This window comes from Emydura macquarii, unplaced genomic scaffold (genome assembly GCF_026122565.2).
Source record: "Emydura macquarii macquarii isolate MOO-44397 ecotype Brisbane River unplaced genomic scaffold, CSIRO-AGI_Emac_v2 contig_318, whole genome shotgun sequence".
In the NCBI taxonomy this organism is placed as follows: domain Eukaryota; kingdom Metazoa; phylum Chordata; order Testudines; family Chelidae; genus Emydura; species Emydura macquarii.
In genome coordinates, this window is record NW_027130455.1 from 12,752,402 (window position 1) to 12,772,270 (window position 19,869).

Here is a 19,869-nt window from a genome sequence, read left to right on the forward strand (position 1 = left end):
GCTGTACTTTATGCTCATTCTGTTCTTTCTCTTTGCTCACCCCCACACCATTCATTTGCCTTGCACACAGATACAGGTCAGTTATGCATGCGAAGGGGTTCTGCTGGGTCATAGGGCCTGCTTACTTTTATGCAGTGCTACAATGATACTAAAACAGGCTTAGAAGTTTTAAAGTAGCTTCAGGAAATAAAAACCCTTCAGCATCAAAAATATAAACGTAGAATTTTGTGTAACTCTTCAGGAATTTTAAGTAGTGCATTAACGCATCAGTCACAGTCCTAATTCTTTTCTTGTCTAGCTTGCAAAATCTTGCATTTGAGAATTTCTCAGTTGACTATAGACTTTTTCATTCACATTACACATCCATTACTATATTAATTGACTTATTATCTATGCCTTTACATATGGGGTTCAGTCTTACTATCTTATGATACGAGATTCCAACACGTAGCACAAGCTAAGCAGGTTTGCACAAAATATACTTGGATGGGGAGACCTGAAGAAGATCTAGAAACTGCAGGAAGTGGTTTTAGTGACTTAGTAGACAAGACCCTTGAGTCATGCTTTAGCATAATGTTAGCTAGTACTGTCATTGGAGAGTACTTAAAACTGAGGTCATAAGTGCTTGTGGTCATTGGAGGTTTACTTGTAAGAGTGGAGTGGTTAATCTTCGTATCCCAAATAAATTTCAGATCTGATAATTACATCCTGCTTGTTAATTTCATCCTGCAATTTCATTTGCAGATGGTATTTTTTTTATCCTGTCTTATATTGTGCTGCTGAGGTGATAGTATACATTCCGCCAGAGAGGGTGCTGCATTTGATTGGAGGAAGTGATCCCTGTATCTGTTTCTAATTGATCTGGAATCCTTCAGGTTGAAAGGCAGTTTTAGACTTGGAGATACAAAACCTCTTTTACCAGGTAAAGGGCTTGACTTCATTTGAAATTCCTTCACCATGCTATGTTCAAATTTTGATGTGTGGCATGAGCCTGGAGCAGCCAAAAGGCTTAAGTATCCAGCCTTGAATTCTTATGGTAGCTTTAAACCAGGTCCGCAGTAAATGTTAGATTTATCCAATAACTAAATTTCACTTCTGGAACTGTAGTTGAAGCCATATTGTTTCACTTCACGGCCTTTTAATGTATTATTTGGGTCTGGGCAGGTATTATTTGATGATGGCATTATCACAGAAACTAAATCTATATCAGGATTAACAGTGTAAATTTTTTCCAATTGCTGGGCTGGGACCAGTGCTTAGAAAGGTTTACTGGCCCTTTGGGAAAAAGTGCATTGGTCAATTAAGTGCTTTTACTCTAAGTTACAAGCTATAAGACCTTAAAATCACCTAACTTTGATCACAATCTTTTTCTATAAATTTGGACAAGATTTAAGTAATGATACCATGTGTGAACCCGTTGCTAGCCATTTAATGCTCTGTACAGATTGAAAGCTGGAAGTCCAAGTTGATTTTAGATAATGTGAAGTATTGGTGTTTTGTCTAGGGCTTAGAATTGAAATGTTGGCAGTGGGAGGAATATAAATTATATATTGGAACGATGTGATCTTTTATAAGGTATAACATTGCAAGGTCTGTAATAGTTTACAAGAGATAAATTATTTCATTGGAAAGTGCAACTCTTCAATGGTACAGTCATTGGATTTTGTAAATGGTATTTCAATACATTTGTTATTATTTTGGGTGCTATTTTCTTGTCCTGCCAGTGCTTTCTTTGGCAATGATGGTGAATATAGCAAATTTTGGTTCAGTGTAACTTCAGGTCCATTTCTTGCTATAGATTACTGTCTCTTGAATGCATTCTTTAGCTGCATTTAAATTTGATTAATTTAAAGATTCCTTACTGTAAAACTACTGATTTTATTTTGTTAAAATGCTGCATGTTTTTATAGGTCCCATTAAAACTTTTGAAAAATCAAGCCATATCTGAAGATAGTATATTTGTAACTTTCTGTAAATTGCACAAGAAATTCTAGTTCCCATTGTATTTGACAAAATTATGAAATAGACCATATTTTAAAACTTAATTAGCACCAGGGCCAAAGTTAAAGTCAAACTTTCAGCCTTTACTCTGAAATGGTTAACTTGATTTCTTATCTTGTTTCATTAATGCTAATTTTTTTGCATTCAATATAATAACTTTTCTGAAATCACTGGGATATGTGCAGTAAATATATTCCTACACCAGAGTTAAGGTTGGCTATGTGCAAAGCCACCCACACAATTCCTGAAAACCAAGGAAAAGTCTCGTTAAGGAAAACTGCATTAACCTACATCACAGTAATGAGTAGAACAAATAGATTCCATCTTTCCACAAGAAACTGCTTTGCACTTCCAATAGACAAAGAGAAAAGAAATAATGAAATTACTTTCTTCCCCCCATATTTAAAATAATCATATATGCACATGTTCTGAGGTCATTTAACAAAAAAATAAACGAACCATCAACTTTTTTTAGTGGTTGGTTCTTAATTCTAATATTAACTTTCAGTCTGAGGAGCATAAGGAAATCCTGTATTGATATGATGATTGGAAATTTAAAGCCTTTTTTTGCTGTCTTTATTGAATTGAGTGAAACTGAAAGTAAATATTTCCCCCCAAATAATGGTATGCAGAAATTGCATTTTGTGCAGAAGTGGCTCTTAGACATAGCAAAAAAGGATGATTCATTTGTTCCTTTTAGAATGGGTTAAAATTGAAAAAAGGTGTCAATGGCATACATGGAGAAAGTACCCTTTACTGAGAAATAAGGTAAAGAAGAGTGCTAGAAAGGGGACTGCATGACTCAAGGATCTATAGTGTTCTGCGTTTTCAGTTTTTACTGATTTTTCACTGGTAAATTACCAGTTTTTTATTAAAGGAGTTCTGCTTTTACTGATTTACACCAGTTTAGCAATCCACTCAGTATTTTGAGGGGTATGTACTTCTGTTAAACACTAAAGCTTTATGCAGTTGTTGTGCCCTGCAGTTCTGAGATTGAAGCAGTTCCACAGTGTAAAACACAGAACACACACAGTGGAGGTAGAAAAATCAAATAATGTTAATATTGTGCTATGATTAGCTCACAGGGAGACACTCCCTGCCTATTTCTTTGCTTCTCTTTAGTGTGTTGCTGTACTTAAACTATCAATCCTCCATATATAAAGATGTAATGGCCCCCTACCCCCCGGTTACCTCCTTTAATGCCAGTCTTCTTATGGGTTTGGAGGACAGTCCTGGGTTCTTCTGGATCCCCACACAGCCAGTCCTGTCCTTTCTGTGGCAGGCTCCAGACTACACCCAAAATGGTTTTTCCTTCTCCAGAGCTCCCAGGGGAAGGCATCTCACTCCCTATTGATCAGTGTAGCGCTTCTTTCCAGGCTTTCCATTGTCAGTTACTTTACTCTGCCCTCTCCTTTGAACAGGCATGCCTGCAATCCTTCCCCAAACCAATAGGGGCCCCTGTTTGTTCTACTTAGCGTCTCTCCTTCCTCCCACTTGGTTGCCTAGCACAGTAGTTCTCAACCTTTCCCTAATACAATACCCCTTTCAGGAGTCTGATTTGTGTTGCATATTCCATTTCACCTCACTTAAAAACTAATTGCTTACAAAATCAGACTTAAAAATACACAAGAGCCACAGCACATTATTACTGAAATATTGCTTTCTTTCGTATTTTGTCTGTATGTAATTTTAGTTTGTACTGACTTCATTAGTGCTTTTTATATAGCCTATTGTAAAACTAGGCAAATATCTAGACGGGTTGATGTACCCCCTGGAAGACCTCTGTGAACACCCAGGTGTATGCATACCCTTGGGTGAGAACCACTGGCCTAACAGACCCTGATTCTGCTTATAGCTCTCCCTTCCTATCAGGCACAGTGTGCCTTTCCCTGAACTACCAGCACACAGAAACCCAGGAACCTAGGTAAGCTCCTTGGGGGTTACAGATAAGATAAAAAAGTAAACATTGGGTGAAAACGCAAATCTGTGCCTGAATACTAACCAGAAAATCAGTGCGTAGAAATTTGCAAGAAAAGTAAAGACAAGAGTGAAGAGGATGCATTATGCTAAAAGTACTGAAGCATTGAGGTCAGTGCTCACGCTGACAGAAAAAAGGAGCATGTTGAAAGCAAACAACATAAGAAGCTTCAAAAAGAAAGTGAGCTTTGGGATAAACAATCAATATCCGGGGCTTTCAGCCAGGCTTTAATGAACAAGAGGATGCAGCATGATTGTGTCAATGAATTTGTGCATACTCTTTGTGTCTGTTAATTGCAGAGGGGGCTGTTGGTGAGTTTGAGTGGCAATACTGTCTAGTCTGATTTTGGACAAATCCCCTGATGCTTTGGACTGTCCGATTTTTGGCCTTTTGTTTTCATTTTTTTTATTTCAAAGTGAATAAACCTGCATTATTTGTGCTGATGTGACATTCATCCACTCTGCTGACAGCCATTTTGTCAGTGCAGCAATAACTTAGATATTTGAGATTTACTAACTTACTTGGGAAAATGTGGTCACAATAACAGATTCTGCTTCGAACATGGCTGAAATTGCATGGGAGATTAAACTCAAGTTAGAAACTGGAGCTGCTACATATTACCTGTCCTGATCATCTGGTTAACCTTGGTTAGTCAGCTTCAGAAGAAATTAAAGATGTGAAATCTTGATCTTTGGATTCATGGCTGTTTTAAAGCATGTGAACAAGTTGGAAGGCTTTGTTTTACATAATGCAAGAAGAATGCAGAGCCGACTGCTGATTATCTACCTTTGTGCTATATCAGTGAATGAGCTCTGCTACCTGTCATGTAAATGACATGTGAATTGTGCTCATGTGTCTTCTAGATTATCCTGAGTTTGTTGCTTCTAAAGCAGAAACTCTGAAGAGACAGGCAAATAACCAAAATGACCACCAGATTCTGCACACCAAGATAGTGTTCATTGTTGAAAACTGGGAAACACTATGTGATGCACAGAAAATACTGGATATTTCTCTGACTACTGCCAACATGTTTGCCAGTACAGATGTTTACCAGATCCTGATTACCAAAATCTCATCTGCATTGAGCACAAAAGCTACAGGAGAAACATTAACAAACAAATACGGCAAGCAGACCCATCTTTTTATGGAAATCCTTTTGACCCTGGAACATGAGAGAGCCAAAAAAGCATTAAAAAACCTCAATACAAAGCTGCGCAAGAAATGGGAGATGACTATGGCCTGTAGACTGAACCCCGAAGTGTTTGGTGTCAAAGATTCTTTTTGGTATGTCATCCAGGTGTTGCACCCCTTCCTCAGAGTGAATTTTACGGCAGACTATGACCATTATGTCAGTGTTTCAACCATTTGCCACAAAGATGAAATTTCAAATCTGAAAGGGGGAATTGACTACTTATATGAACTTGCCTAACCCCAGCAATGCAAAACTGGATGTCCTGGCTTTTTGGAACAGTCATCAAGACACACTTCCCAACTTCAGTGAAGTGTTACAGCGAGCTTTGAGTGTACCCCCTAAATCTATTGATGCAGAGCACATATTTTCTAAGTTGGACATCTCTAAGACAGCAAGAGGCTCAACATGAGTGAGGATACTTTAAAGAAAATTATACAAAACAAGATTTCTGGGAAAGCTACTAGCGCTGAGAGAGACAAAATATATCTTTGTACATTTAAAAAAAAGTTTCAGTTATAGTTTGTAGTAAAATGTGTATATTAGGAAAGTTTTTCTTTTCCCCTTAAATCTTTCAAGTTTTTTCTAAATTTATTTTTAACCCTATTTCTTCCTGGTTTTAATGTGTAGAAAATAAAAACTGAAAAATTCCTGGATTTTTTTTTTTCTAATAAAAATGGGAAACGTGGAACACTAGGGATTTGATAACAGGTATGAGGACTTTCATACCCAGGTCACTAGTTTGAGTCTGGCCAACATCAGTGGTGACAGTGTTACCACTGCATGGATTTTCAGTGGTCCATATGAAGTTAATAGTCTTTAGTAGACAGGTGTTAATCATGAAAATTGCCATCACAATTAACATTAACTGGTATAGTAACAGTATAAGCAAATGTCACGGATTAAATGGGCAATAGTAATTCTTAATTGCAGAAAATCCTTTATGCTGTCTATTCTGTGGATGAATGAAATATTTTAATGGCTTTCAAACTGCAGCTCTCTGAGATATTCCTAATAGGCCACAGAATGCAAACCTTTCAGAGCTAAATCAGGTATTCTGGGAAAGGCTGCATAATCTCTAGATTGCTCCATAGAATGAAAAACTGAAATATATATATATGTGTACCATCATGCTAAGCAAGCATGCTAAACAAGAAAACTAAATACACAAGTAAAATTAAAATAATCAATTTTCTTTATTACAGACTTAATCCAGTGCACAAATGAGATGAATGTGAATATCCCACAGTTGGCAGACAGCTTGTTTGAAAGAACTACTAACAGTAGCTGGGTGGTGGTCTTCAAGTCTCTCATCACAACTCACCATCTAATGGTGTATGGAAATGAGGTAATACAACTTCTTTAGTACAATAATCATACCTATGCTGTAAAGATACGTTATGGAGATGTCTTTGACTAGTTATCTTTATAAGAGAATCTTCTATGTTTCTGCCCTTTTACTTACTAGGAAATTTCCATTAAAACGGGATCTTTCAAAGTACTCATCTGCTTTTCATGTTTGTTCCTATCCTAAAGTCAGAGACCAGAACTGGATGCTGTCCCAATAATTCTGTGTCAGAGGACTGTAAGAGAGGGTTCTTTTTGTATGCCAGTATTGTTCTTATTATGGGTAATAAACAGTCAAAGAATTAAAAAAAAAAAAACATATGATGTAGGATCATAAGAGCCAAATATGAACTTCCTAGGCCTCTGACAAAACAGGCTTTTTCTGTCTAGTCAGAATTATTTGTCAATTATATGTTTTTTTTCCAAACCTTTTGGCTGGGGACCAACAATCTTTTTATTTATATTTGATTTAAAAATATGAAGAATGTTTATATATGAATGCTGGGCACTCAGCTGTTAAGTTTGCAATCAATTAAATATCAGCCAGCAGCCCAAAATAATAAAATTAAAATATCAGCTGATATAAAAAAATAGTAACCCTTGTCTTGCTACATATCCTCAGTTCTCCACAGAAACCTTTACGAAATAGGTATTCTGGTGTTTCCATGATACAGCCCTATTTTACACAATTCTTAACCAAGATGAATTGTGCCTTTGTGGACTTTGTACATTTAAAAAAAAGACTTAAAATTTTAGACCAGTTGAGCACAGTAAACATTTTGAGGCATTTTTTCTTAAACCACCGTTTGAATTTTAAAAATTAGGTTTGAAAAGTGGCTACTGTGTATAATCCATACATGATATAATATGTATGGTATGGACAATATTCAGATTCCTCTTCATGGTCAGTCAAATTTATTTTACATTGAATCCATTGAAATGAAATTTCTCTTAGTGTCATACTATATATTTGACATAAGATGAAAATAGAAAAATACTTTCTGACTTTTCATGGGATTCTACAAAGTCATTAATGCGACTCTGTGATTCCATTAGTATCAGTACAGGAATTGAAAGACTCTCAGATACTAAGGACTTGCCTATACCACAACTGCTGCAGCTGAGCCATTAGAGCGCCATAGTGTAGATGCTTTCTATGTTGACTAAAGGGGTTTTTCAGTTGATTCTGATTAAGCCATCTCTCTGAGAGGCAGTAAGTAGGTCAGTGGAAGAGTCCTTCTGCTAATGTAGTCACATCCTCATCAGGTGTTACATTGACCTGACTGTGATGCTCTGGGTGCAACATTTTTCACAGCCTTGAGCTATGTATTTAGATAGATTTTAATTTAAGAGTAGACTAAGCTTACTGAGTCAGAATGTGAATTGAAAACTGTTCTGGCGCTACTGTGAGCCCATGGTGCTTGGAAAGGGTTCATATTGGTTTTTGCACAGTTAAAGTATGAAATGAGCAATGATAAATTCAATCTAATGGAAACAATATAAATAAAAGATGGAAAGGACTGAAATCCACAGGCTATTATCTCTTCCCCTGCATCCAGCTATTTAGAATTTCAAGGAACTGTACATGGGATAGTTTCAGCTGAGCCCAGCATATGATCTCTGCTCAGTATGCTCAGTGAAAACAAAAAGATCTCCTCCCCAATAATCCCTGCCAATACACTAGGAAGGAAAATTCTTTCCCATCAATGAATATGGAAATCAGCTTGTGACAGTTCTTGAGGTACCCAGACTGAGAGTGTTTGTGTGAAGGAGACTTACTTGTGTTTAATTTACTTGTGCTTTAATTCTCACTCCAAATGTCCTCTCCAGCATTTCAACTAAAACTGGTTTCACAAATATAAATGCGCTGTCCTTTTACTTCCTAGGTCCAGAATCAGAGCGTCTTTTCTGTTTCCCAGTCCAGCAAACCTTTAAAGTGTATCTCAGGATAAAGTTGTCTTTTTGTCTGTATGCTCTTCCTTGTTGTCTTCATATCTCTGTTGACTTTGTATATAAATGTGCCGCCATTGTGTTAGTTTACCATGCTTAATTCACATGCCGACAGACAGGTGAATAAACATCTTTTGTCTGACAGGAAACCTGTTTCTCCACCTCTGCAGTGATACAGACTCTAAGAACATATTTTCAGTATACATACATAGCTCCTTTCATAGTGTCTGTTCATAACGATATTAGTGATCAGTGTTAACCTTGTTTGTATTTAAGATCTCACATGACATTCTTTGGTGAACTGGCATGTGTTTACCAGAATCAGGATATTCTTGTAACCCTGTTGTCAGCTGGCATTGAGAGGTTCATGGTCATGCAGTTTAATCTTGTTCATGTGAGTAGGAATCGTCATAGTTAAGATTCTAATCCCCTTTATACTAAAAAAATCACTGGTACCAGATTTTTCCATTGGGTATTGGTCCCCGGACTGTGGATTCTGCTAGAACTGCACTAGGAAAAGAAGAAAATGCAGTTATTTTGCTCACCTTAGCTATGATTTAAATGACTTCCTGGTTTTCTCCCCAGCCCTTTATAAACTTCTATTTTTTAAAATTAGACCAGCAGGAATTTTCAAAAGCAAATCCTACTTCGAGGTAGACCACTTGTCATACTGGAATGTTGAAAGTGGTCTAATCCTTGGTACTTCAATGGAGATTCAGTTGGCTTAGGCCTGCAATGTTAAAGGCTATCACTTTACCCCCAAGCTATGCGAAATCAGTCACTTCAGCTGAAAACGAAATGTTTCTGTTATTGTTCTATTTGACACATGGTATATTTGGACCCAGTATAATGTCTATGTATAACCATTCTCTGCATGAGGTTTTCAGTTACAGTAGTATTTTCAGATATAATTCTCAGCTTTCTGCAAGTGCACCAGGTGGTGATAACCTCTATCTCCCCACATACAGCTTAGCAAAATGCAACACTAGTGTGTATCAATTGCTATATTAGTTCTCAGGGATCAGTTTTCAGAGGCAGAAATACTCCGTGACAAGACTTAGCATTCATTATATGCACATACCTGCAACAGGGCATTAGTTATCAAATTCTTTACCCTATGAATGAAGCCAAATCATCCTTGGGCTGTAGAATTAGCTGTGATGGATAAAACTAGAGATTACAATAAGGATGCAACTACCTCCAGGCCCTGAATCCAGTTTAACAAGACTCTTGATTTGAAAATTCACTAAACTGCTCTTTACATTGATACTTTGCCCCAGTGCCTCAAAAAGCGTTCTTCCAATGGCATTGGATTTTCTTCCCAACTCACTTCTTCTAAAGTGGGCACATAAGAAAAACATTGTGATGGGTGACATTCAGGAAAACATTTGTAATATGTGTAGTATGTAATCCACTTGCTCAGATCAGCAGAGAAGAAGAGGAAATTAACTTGCACCTGTAGGAACAGTTTTTTTTCTCTCCAAATCCTGATGCCTCTTCACTAAAGCTGTTTGGAAATATTTTGACAGACTTTTTTTTGTAATTTGATTAAATTGAAACATTTCACAGATATATGATATGGTTGTATCATATCAGTGAAATTCTGCCAGAAACAAGGCAGACTTTCTTGGAGCTTACCTGCCCAGTTCCTCATCAGCTCTCCTGGTAAACTAGCTTGGAGCCAGTGCTCCCAGTATCTTCACAAAATGGAATTACCATTCTCCACCTAGCTCTACTCTTCACTCTATAAATCTGAGAACTTCTAAAGAGACTGTAAAAATAGGGCTGAGTGAGTCAGTATTCAAAAGCTTTTTCATAGCAACTGCTCTTATTGGCTATCAAAAAACCCTTCCTTTCTTCAAAAGAAGTCCAAAACATACATGTGCCCAGTAGGGATTTAATAGTGTTGAAAGGGTCAAATGTTGAAAACATCATTAGAATAGCTGTACACTGGATTAAACAAATATTTCACAACTTCTGGGACGTTTCCCCCCAAAGAGAATCCTGTGTAGGCTAAACTATAGAGCTGGAGAGTTGTTTTTTATATAAGTATGAAAAGCCGCATGGGTGCTTAGAAGGCTGAGGAACAGGTTTCTTTATTGATAAGATTTAATACCATGGTTTTGGGGGAATGAAGGGGTATAAAACATCTCTCTCTAATCCTTTAAAATATGATTTATAATCCATGAAGAGTACACTAAAGTTCCTCTCCTAAAATGTTTTGAATTGAAAGAAAAAAAAAGTAATCTTCACTACAGAAGGCCAAATGCTGGTGTTGCAGTTCCTATTAGTGTCAGTCAGAATTGCAAGTGCGTAAGAAAGCAGAATTTGCCCCAGTAAAATTAATTATTACTCTATATTAAAACAGGTCCTCTAGCAATACAAATAAACACTTTATTCCTGATCGGAGAAGTTTGACAAATAAGGAATTAGTGTTCCTAGTTCTGGGTTCAAATAACTGGATAAATTAATGGAAGATAGGTCCATCAATGGCTTTCAGCCAAGATTGTCAGGGATGCTACCCCATGCTCACCGTGATCCTAAATCTCTGACTACCAGAAGTCAGGAGTGGAAGACAAGTGGTTCACTACATAATTGCCCTCTTCTGTATGCTCCCCTTAAACTCTGGCATAGGCCAATGTCAGAGACAGGATACTGGATGAGATAGACCCTGGTCTGACACAGTATGGCAGCTTTTATAATGATATGGCCATATAAACGCTGCTTTAAAATGTCAATATCTTAACCTCTCTTTACATCAATTTTCTTCTTGATTTTGTGCTCTAAAAGTCTGTTCTTTATTAATATATTGTCTGTTACACAAAGCTTTTATTAAAGTCCTTTTAATTAAAAATGTTTGTAAAAGTTTACCTGTAAGGATTTAAAGTTTTCTTGTCAATCTTAACTTACATTTATAGCCAGTTGTATGTGAAATGGTTTGGTTTTTTATTTGTTTTGAAGCATGGGTGCATAGTTAAAGGAAGGTAGATAAACAAATATACTCACAATTCATAAGTTTCTGAAATAAATGTGCATATGCAAAATACTGTTCCACATTGCTACAGCAATCTTAACTAAGTAGAGGTTTGTTAATTTTTTTGTATTAAAAAACATAGGGACAAATAGGATCTTACAGGCTACACAGAGTTCTTGATTTCCGCTCCACCACTCTCTTCATTCCCAGCCTCCCTATTTATAATTTTTATAGGCTCCCTGACTACCCTCTAAGCTCTCACTGTCTTGTGGAACTTCAAGGCTCCCGTCTCCCTAGAACTTGTGATCTCCACAGTAGTCCTCACCCCCACACTGCACCTTGCCTGCTGGAGCCTTTGATTTTCACTAACTCTCCAGAAGTTGCACCTTTTACTAATCTGAAGAGTAATCTGCAGTGTTCCTATTTCTTTCCCTTCCTCCTTCATAGATTTATAAAGGACTGCTTGCCACATATGCTTAATGAAATTCAGTTGTTAATATACAAAATACGGCCAACTTCCATAGTTTGAAATTTTATGATCAAGCTGCTCTTTAGCTCAAGGGATTCAGTTATACTTTGAGTAAAGTTTATTTGTAAACTTTCACAACTTTGACCAGTTGCTATCTATCTAAGTGTTTATACTATTTGTTGTGATTTTAGTAGTTTATTTTCATTTACTCTTCAAGGGTTAAGTCACTGAAAGTGGTGAGATTTGTGGCTGTTACCTAATCTCTTTTGGGACTGAACTGTGGGACCAGTTGTTGAGAAGGCTGTGTGCCACACAGGAGTCTCTTGACATTATTGACTCTATTGTTCTGGGGAATGTAGCTATTGTGAGAGATCATGATCATGTGTCCTGGGGTGTTCCCTGAAGTAGCTTTGCCAGTCTGAAGGGCTTTGTAGATAAGGACCAAAACATTGAGCTTGACTCTTCTCAGTGTGTATTCAGTGCAGAAAAGCTCTGTGTTGGTGTACTTGGCTCTGTGCCATCAAACTTTTGGAATTAAAAAGCCATAATGTACCTTGCAAATAACCACAAAAATACTTCTGAGCAAAATTGTGAATGGAGGGTTTCTGCCAGACTAGAATTAGACACAGGAGGGCAAACTTCTCATATATATATTAAGCATTGCAATTAGGTACAAGGCATTCAAACTTGGTCTAAGACTGGTAAAACCCAAGTTCTTAAGGTTTAACTCCTACTTTCACACTTGACTTCTGAGATTTCTCCAAATTTAAAGTTTGAGTAGTGTAAGGCAGTGTTGTTGTAACCATGTAGATCCCAGGATATTAGAGACACAAGGTTGGTGAGGTAATACCTTTTATTGGATCAGCTTCTGTTGGTGAAAAAGACATGCTTTCTAGCATAAACAGAGCTCTTTTTCAGGTCTGGGAAATGTGTTCAGAGTGTCGGATGCTCTGAGAAGATTTTTTTATTTACCAGAAAGTAGTATTGCAGAATTCCAAAAGCAGAAGTCTTAAGACATTTCTTGCTTTTGGTACTTATGCTATATGTATTTGATTATATCTTCACATTTAAACCATCTGATCTTACATCTGTTTGCCCTTTCTTAATCAACCCAAGGTCTACAATGAATAGCTGCAATCTGAAAGGGGGGGAAACAAACTAAAGTATCACGTAAAGACTAGACAGGATGAAACCTGAATTGATAAGAAAATTTCTCTTTTAGTTTCCTGAATTTATTTAATATAAATAAGAATTTTTATGTAACATTAATAGTAAATCTTCATTCTTCTGAATATATCTGTTAAATAAAATCCCATAATTATATTTCAAGACAATTAAATTAGACAGTGTTCAGGTAAATATTTTAAATTTAACTTAAGTGTCCAGGGAACTAAAGATAAAGCTTGTCAAGAACTCTTACTTCACTTTTTGGTACTGGTAGCCATTATTTCCTGGTAGTCTACTGATTCCCTGATTACAAATGTTAGTGTTGATGTACGCAATATAAGTGAAGAAAGTCTTTGTACTACAGTGAGTCCTGGAAGCTCTTTGAAAATCAGACCTGAAATAGGTACTTCATGAAACCAATGCAATGTGAATCAGAGAATCACAAGACAGTTCTGGAGCCAGCACTAAATTGGAACAGACCACGCGGACTTTGGAACCAAAGTTCAGTTCTTTCAGGTTTCTTGCAGGATGCTCTACAATCTTTGTTTAGAGGTTTTGTTATAAACTTAGTCTTGAACTCCTAAAAATAAGATCAAGTGGTCTTTTTATCTTCCAGTTGTCTTCTCTAGTTACCAAAAAGTTCCATCATAAGGAATATTTTTAGCTTCATAGTCTTGTATAGAAGTATTTGTTAAGCAAGATTAATTTGGCATTAGAATTGCCACATTTACTTTGAAGGTAAAGGAGAAATTTTCTGCAAGTTGGAAGGCAACTGGTCAAACTGATGATTATATGCCATCGGTTACCCTAATTTGAAATTGATTTGCATTCAGCATATCTTTGTGTTTATCTAGCTCAGAAATTGCTACAAGCTGTGCAGAAAGGTTCTACAGACGGTATATTTGAAGAAAATAAGCTGTAACTAGGCCAAGTTTTAATGCCTTGTATTTAATTTTAATGCCTGTAAGAAAAGTTTGTCCTCTTGTGGCTAATTCTAGTTTAGAACAAAGGGTCTTTTAATCCTTCACCAATACCAGTTAAAATAGTAGTTAAGCTCTGTATTCGTCCACTTATAATTTTGCTTAGAAGCGTCTGGGTGATTTTTGTTGTTTGCAAGGTGTACGCTACAATTTTTTTTGGAAAGTTTGATGGCACTGAGTTAAGTAACTAAATTGTTTTCGTGCAGAATTAAGTAAAATTCCAGCAAATCATTTATTAATGATTCAAAATCTGATTCAAAATCTTTTTTTCTCCATCTAGCGTTTTATCCAGTATCTGGCTTCCAGAAACACATTGTTTAATTTGAGCAATTTCCTAGACAAAAGTGGATTGCAAGGTAAGGTATCTTTGTTATAAAAATTAACATGTATTCTAGTGAGTAATAGATATTTCATTTTCACAAGTTATTCACTTCAGTAGTTTTAAAAAAAAAAATTGCATATTATTCCAAGAAGTGAAATTCTTCATTTTAGAACACTCCTGTGGATGTTTCACATAATCTTCCATAATCATAATCTTCCAACTGACCAGCATTTGTGGCATTGTAGAAAATACTGCCATGTGGAAAAAATAGATATAATTTTGTTTCTTACATAGGTTTGATTTTAGTCATGCTGTTTATTCTAGTTCTGAACCAGTTTCCAACAGCAGCCAATACAAAATAAAATGAGAGGTTAAAACTCCCATAATGCATTCCAATTTCATCATGAGGCAGGAGAGATTTGTTCTTGATGCTAGCTGGTTTTAGTTGAAGCAAAAAGAGAAATAACATCTAATTTTTATTTAAATTGACAGTCATCCAGCCTAGCCCCATGCCTATGTAGGCAATATAAATGAAGAAAATCTTTGTACTGCAATCAGTCCTGGAAGCCACCACATGGGTGAAGTAACTAATTAAGAAGTTTTGAAAGACTAATTCTATGTAGGATTAATTAAATAGGTGAATATGAAATAAACTTTTCAGTCTCTGGGTAGAAAATGTATTCTACCAGGGAAGAAATCAATTAAAAAACTAATATTAGTGTTTCGTAGAGGTCTAACTGAGATTAAAATCCCATTGTAGTAAGCGCTGTACAGAAATACAGTAAGAGACTGGTCATGCCTTAAAGATAGTGATTTGATCAGACCAGAATACTTGCAAAATTCTACTTGCCTCCTTGCAAGGAAGGGGTAAAAATAATATTTATAAACTATTCATTGTCATGATAAAGAGTGGGCAAATACATCTTTGTGCCTGGCCTACTCACTTTTCATGTATTCTGCAAGGCTGGGAGAAGTATAACAACAAAATAAAAGGGCAAAAATTAAATGAACTCCCTAACATGCTGTAAGGGACCAGTTGCTTGAAACTGAAATGGCTTCAGTCGGATGTCTTTGTTTGGAGTAGGTATCAGGCAAAAAAGAGTTATTGGTCCCTATACTAGGTTTCCCCACAGCTGCATGTAATTCTGTTCGTGCATGGAGCCATTCTCAAAAAGTTACTCATTTGCCTCTACTGAAATAACTGGTTTGTCTCCAACTTTGCTCTTTATATAGCTACTTCAGTTTTGTTTTGCCGTAATTGTAGTATAATATACATAATCTTGCCAATGGCTGTGGACAGGAGTTTTCATTGTGGTAAACGATGCAAAATTGTCCAGCTGAGACTTAATTTTCAAAGATAGATTGGTGTAGAATATGAAAAACAACCTTTACCATCTGACTCCAGTATTTCCTCTTGGGAATAAAGCAGCGGCTAGGATTTCTCAGCCTGCATCCACAGGAAATATTTTTTGATGTAATTAAGATATGTCAGCCTAATCCTGTAATCTTTGTGTGTGCAAACTCTCACTGATAAATGTCAATTTACTTCAGTGCATTTTGCTGCATAACTTCTAAAAGAGTATGTAAGGACTATGGAATTAACTCTGAGAACATAAGACTTTTGTACATACTGTGTGCTAGTTAAGAAATCTTACAGCAAATAAATCAATAAATGTCTATAGGCACTTTCTATGCTAGTATCCAACAATTCGTATAAAAATACTTAGTCTGATCATTGGCTTGCAGGAGATCCTTATCTTCAGATGGTAAAGGAAATTACACAGCTCATGTGACATCTGTAGATATTTGCTGCATCATACCTTCACATTTTCAGGGTGTGTACTGTACAATGAATAGATCTTCACACTACAATCTTTTTAAATGTGTCAAAGAAATTGAGACCAATCTTTTGTAACCATTTATATATATGTTGGTGGGTTAAGGGAAAACTCGTAAACAAAACAGTCTGTATATATTACTGTCTAGTCAGAATAGTTGGTTTGTATAAAAATTGATTTGGAAGAGGGATAAGCTGTTGAAACCTTTTCTCTTTTAGGGTATGACATGTCCACATTTATCAGACGGTATAGTAGGTATCTGAATGAAAAAGCAGTTTCTTACAGACAAGTGGCTTTTGACTTCACAAAAGTAAAAAGAGGGTAAGAGCTGTAGTATTTATTTTTCTTATCTTTAACATCTGGCTTGTAGCACATACTAACAAACTGTGCTCAAATAACCAAGTTGGATATCTTTTCATTGGCATTGATCAATATGCTGTGCAATTATGCACCAAAAATGTCAATTCAGTTGAGTTGCGGTGTGTCTGACTTCAGAAATTTTGGAGAACACTTCGTCTTCGAAAAAAATGGAACCACGGTCAATCTCTGTATCAGATTATGAGGCTGCTGGTGGTAACTACCTAATCTGGCCAATAATCTGTTCCTTGATATGCCGGAAAGCTGTCATGAGGTCACACTCTGTGGCACCATTGGTGTTTAACTGCACTTCTCATTTGACAAAATGAAGGGGATAGGCATTTAAGTGAAATATCTAGCTGTACCTTCTGTTCTTTCTTCACCCTGCTCTCAAAGTGCTTTGTGTACAGTCCATAGTACGGTAATGTACTGTGGTAATTACACAGAATGACCATCATGCCTTTTTGGTGATGGGGAGTGGGGGAAATCACGTGATCAGTTTACATAGCTATGGCATACAGTGGTTAACTGCTGGCTATGCAACCACTTTAGATATGGCATACATTAAAGCCGTGGCTTTAATACGGTTGAAACATACTTCAAGTGAATGTCCACATGGATTCTACTCTTGGTGCTCGTGTTCTCTATTTGTACAAGATCTAGTTCTTTTGGTCAGCAGTACTTGCTGGGGCCATCCCTGCATCATACATGTGTTTGGGTTCCCTTCCCCCCCTACTCAAGGGTATAAAGGGTGGGACCAGCCATCCCTCGGTTTCTTCTTCCTGCAGCAGCAAGAAGGAACCTTTGCAGTGTCGTCCTGCTTCTCTGCGACTCTTTTATAGTTGGTGTTCATGATTAGTTAGTGTAGCTTTTAAGTAGTTAACTTTTAGTTTGCCTGTAGGCTTTAAAAAAGAGAATTTTTACTACCCTTTTTATTAATCTTTCATTGTTATTAGGCATCCACCTTCATTTTTCAGCCCCCCGACCCTATTCCTCCTCTTCCCCCATAACATACTATTGAAGCAAGAGGTGGACTCTCTCCTGCGTCTGAGCAGTAAAAGAGGTGACCTTAAAGTAATGGGAATAAAGTCCCCTGACCATGAACTCTCCCAAACCAAAGAAAAAAAGAGATTGGTGTGCTATTCTGGGCCTTTGTCTCAACAGGTGCATTCATCATTTCAAACTCAGGATGGTGGCACTGATCTTCGCACAGTACCAAGGGTGTTCACTATGTACTTGGCAATGGTAGCAGCTCAGCTAAGGAGGCAAGGAATCCAGGTCTACCAATACCTCAACAATGAATTGATCCAGGGAATATCACCTCAGTAGGTGATCTTAAAGTTCTTTGCCACACTGGGCCTCAAAACCAATAGAGAAATACCCACGCTTATTTTCTCTCAAAGCTTAGAGCTCCAAGAAGCAGTGTCAGCAACAGCTTATCTTCCACAAGGAAGACTCCAAACTATAGTGGACCTCATCAACTACAAGTTGACTCAAAGACATCAGTAAGAGTGTGGCTCATACTTCTGAGTTATAGGACCTCATGCACCTATGTGAGAGAGTTTGCCAGGCTTTGCCTAGTCTACATGCAAGGCTGGTTGAAATCAGTGTGTCTACACAGCAGATACCTATATGGCCATGTTCGTGAGGCTCCCACAAGAAGTCCTGTCCTCGCTAAACTTGGAAAGAACCACTTCAGGTGTGCAATGGAGTACATTTCTCTGCACTTTGCCTACCAAGACTCTGACAGATGTCTGCACCAGGGATGAGAGGCTCATCTAGATCACTTTTAAACATAGGGCCTGTGGTCCCTTTATGGAGCTCAACTGCATGTAAATGTCCTGGAACTGAGCCATCCGCATGGCATGCAAAGCATTCCTGTCTAACTGCATGGATCTGCTGTCCAAGGGCTGATATATTACCACAACTATGCATTATGTCCACAAACGAGGAGAGACTAGATCATCTCCACTCTGCCAGGAGGTCATTTGGCTCTGGGCTTAGGGTATTCATCCCTGGACTGTGCCACTGGTCTTACATCTTTCAGGTGTTCAGAGCTTGCTAGCAGATCACTTCAACAGACAGTTTTCAGACAACCACAAGTGGCTGATCAGGGACCCAGTGTTGCAGAGCATCTTTTGCAAGTGGAGATATCCAAACAGACTTGTTTGCAACAGTCCAGAATAAGAAATGCCAAATATTCTGCTCCACAATGGTTTCCAGTTCAGGCTCCCTGTCAGATGCCTTCTCATTCCTTGGATGCCAGGACTGATGTATACTTTCCTTCCGACCCCCATGTTACAGAGAGTTGTGAGGCAAGATGCAGGATTGATTATCATGATAGCCCTGATGTGTCCACGCAATTCTGGCATTCAGATCTGGTGAACCTCTCAATGTGACACACACATCCTTCTCTTCCTCCCCCATCACTTTGCCTGCAATGCCCAATAGTCTTGGAGAACAGTCAAATTCTACAGCTGGACCCATTGTTATTGTATCTAACAGCCTATATCCTGGTTGGCTGATATCCACCAAAAGAAGCTGTTTACCTATATTCAGAATATTCTGTTCCAAAGCAGGAAAGCCTTAATTAGACTGAGTTAGCTGTATAAGTGAAAGTGGCTTTCTATTTGGGCATCTTGTGACCTGCTTTCTCCCTCAACAACACCCATTCAGCAATATTGGATTATATACTAGTTCTGAAACAATATAAATATTCCATAAGACTTAATTTAGCAACAGTATCTGTAGATCACCTTTCTTTCCAGGACTTCAGTGTGTTTTCTTGCCCTACATTAGCTAGATTCCTTAAGTGTCTTATTCATGTTTCTCTCCCAGCTTGTGCAACCTCTCTCTTCTGGGTCTTCAGTATTGTGACACCCTGGAACCTCCATATTCACCACTGTCATATAATTATGATATGTTTTGTACAAAGTATGCCTTGTGAGGTATCATGTTAAGTCTTGATCTGTTTGAACATTAATATCCTGTTGAATTGTATGCGCTATCATTGCTTGTGAAGTTATGAAGTTTTGCTGTGTGTGTGTGTGTGTGTGTGTGTGATTGAAATATGTTGAGGTTGGGAACACCCACAACCAGCCTTTCAGGTACAACAATTGAGTAACCAGATAACAGTTAATGGCTCATGAGCACCCATCAAGAAAAGAATCCACTATCCCAGAAACTGTATACAATGGAAACGTCTCAGAGAGAACATGTACACAATGAAAACTGCTTGACCAGTGGGAACTGCCTGATCCCCAGGTCACAGCGAAAGATTGTTCCAACAAGCTGGAA

The 19,869-nt window shown here is 37.5% G+C and overlaps 1 protein-coding gene across 4 annotated transcripts in view; it reads left to right on the forward strand.

The window, feature by feature from the left end:
• Nucleotides 1-19,869, forward strand: part of PICALM (phosphatidylinositol binding clathrin assembly protein) — a 125,379-nt gene that overhangs the window by 28,108 nt on the left and 77,402 nt on the right. For all 4 annotated transcript variants that reach the window (XM_067568757.1, XM_067568739.1, XM_067568745.1 and 1 more), the window contains exons 2-4: nt 6,374-6,516; nt 14,336-14,411; nt 16,434-16,536. In XM_067568757.1, coding sequence (XP_067424858.1) covers nt 6,374-6,516; nt 14,336-14,411; nt 16,434-16,536 — 322 coding nt within the window. The remainder of the gene's footprint in view (nt 1-6,373; nt 6,517-14,335; nt 14,412-16,433; nt 16,537-19,869) is intronic.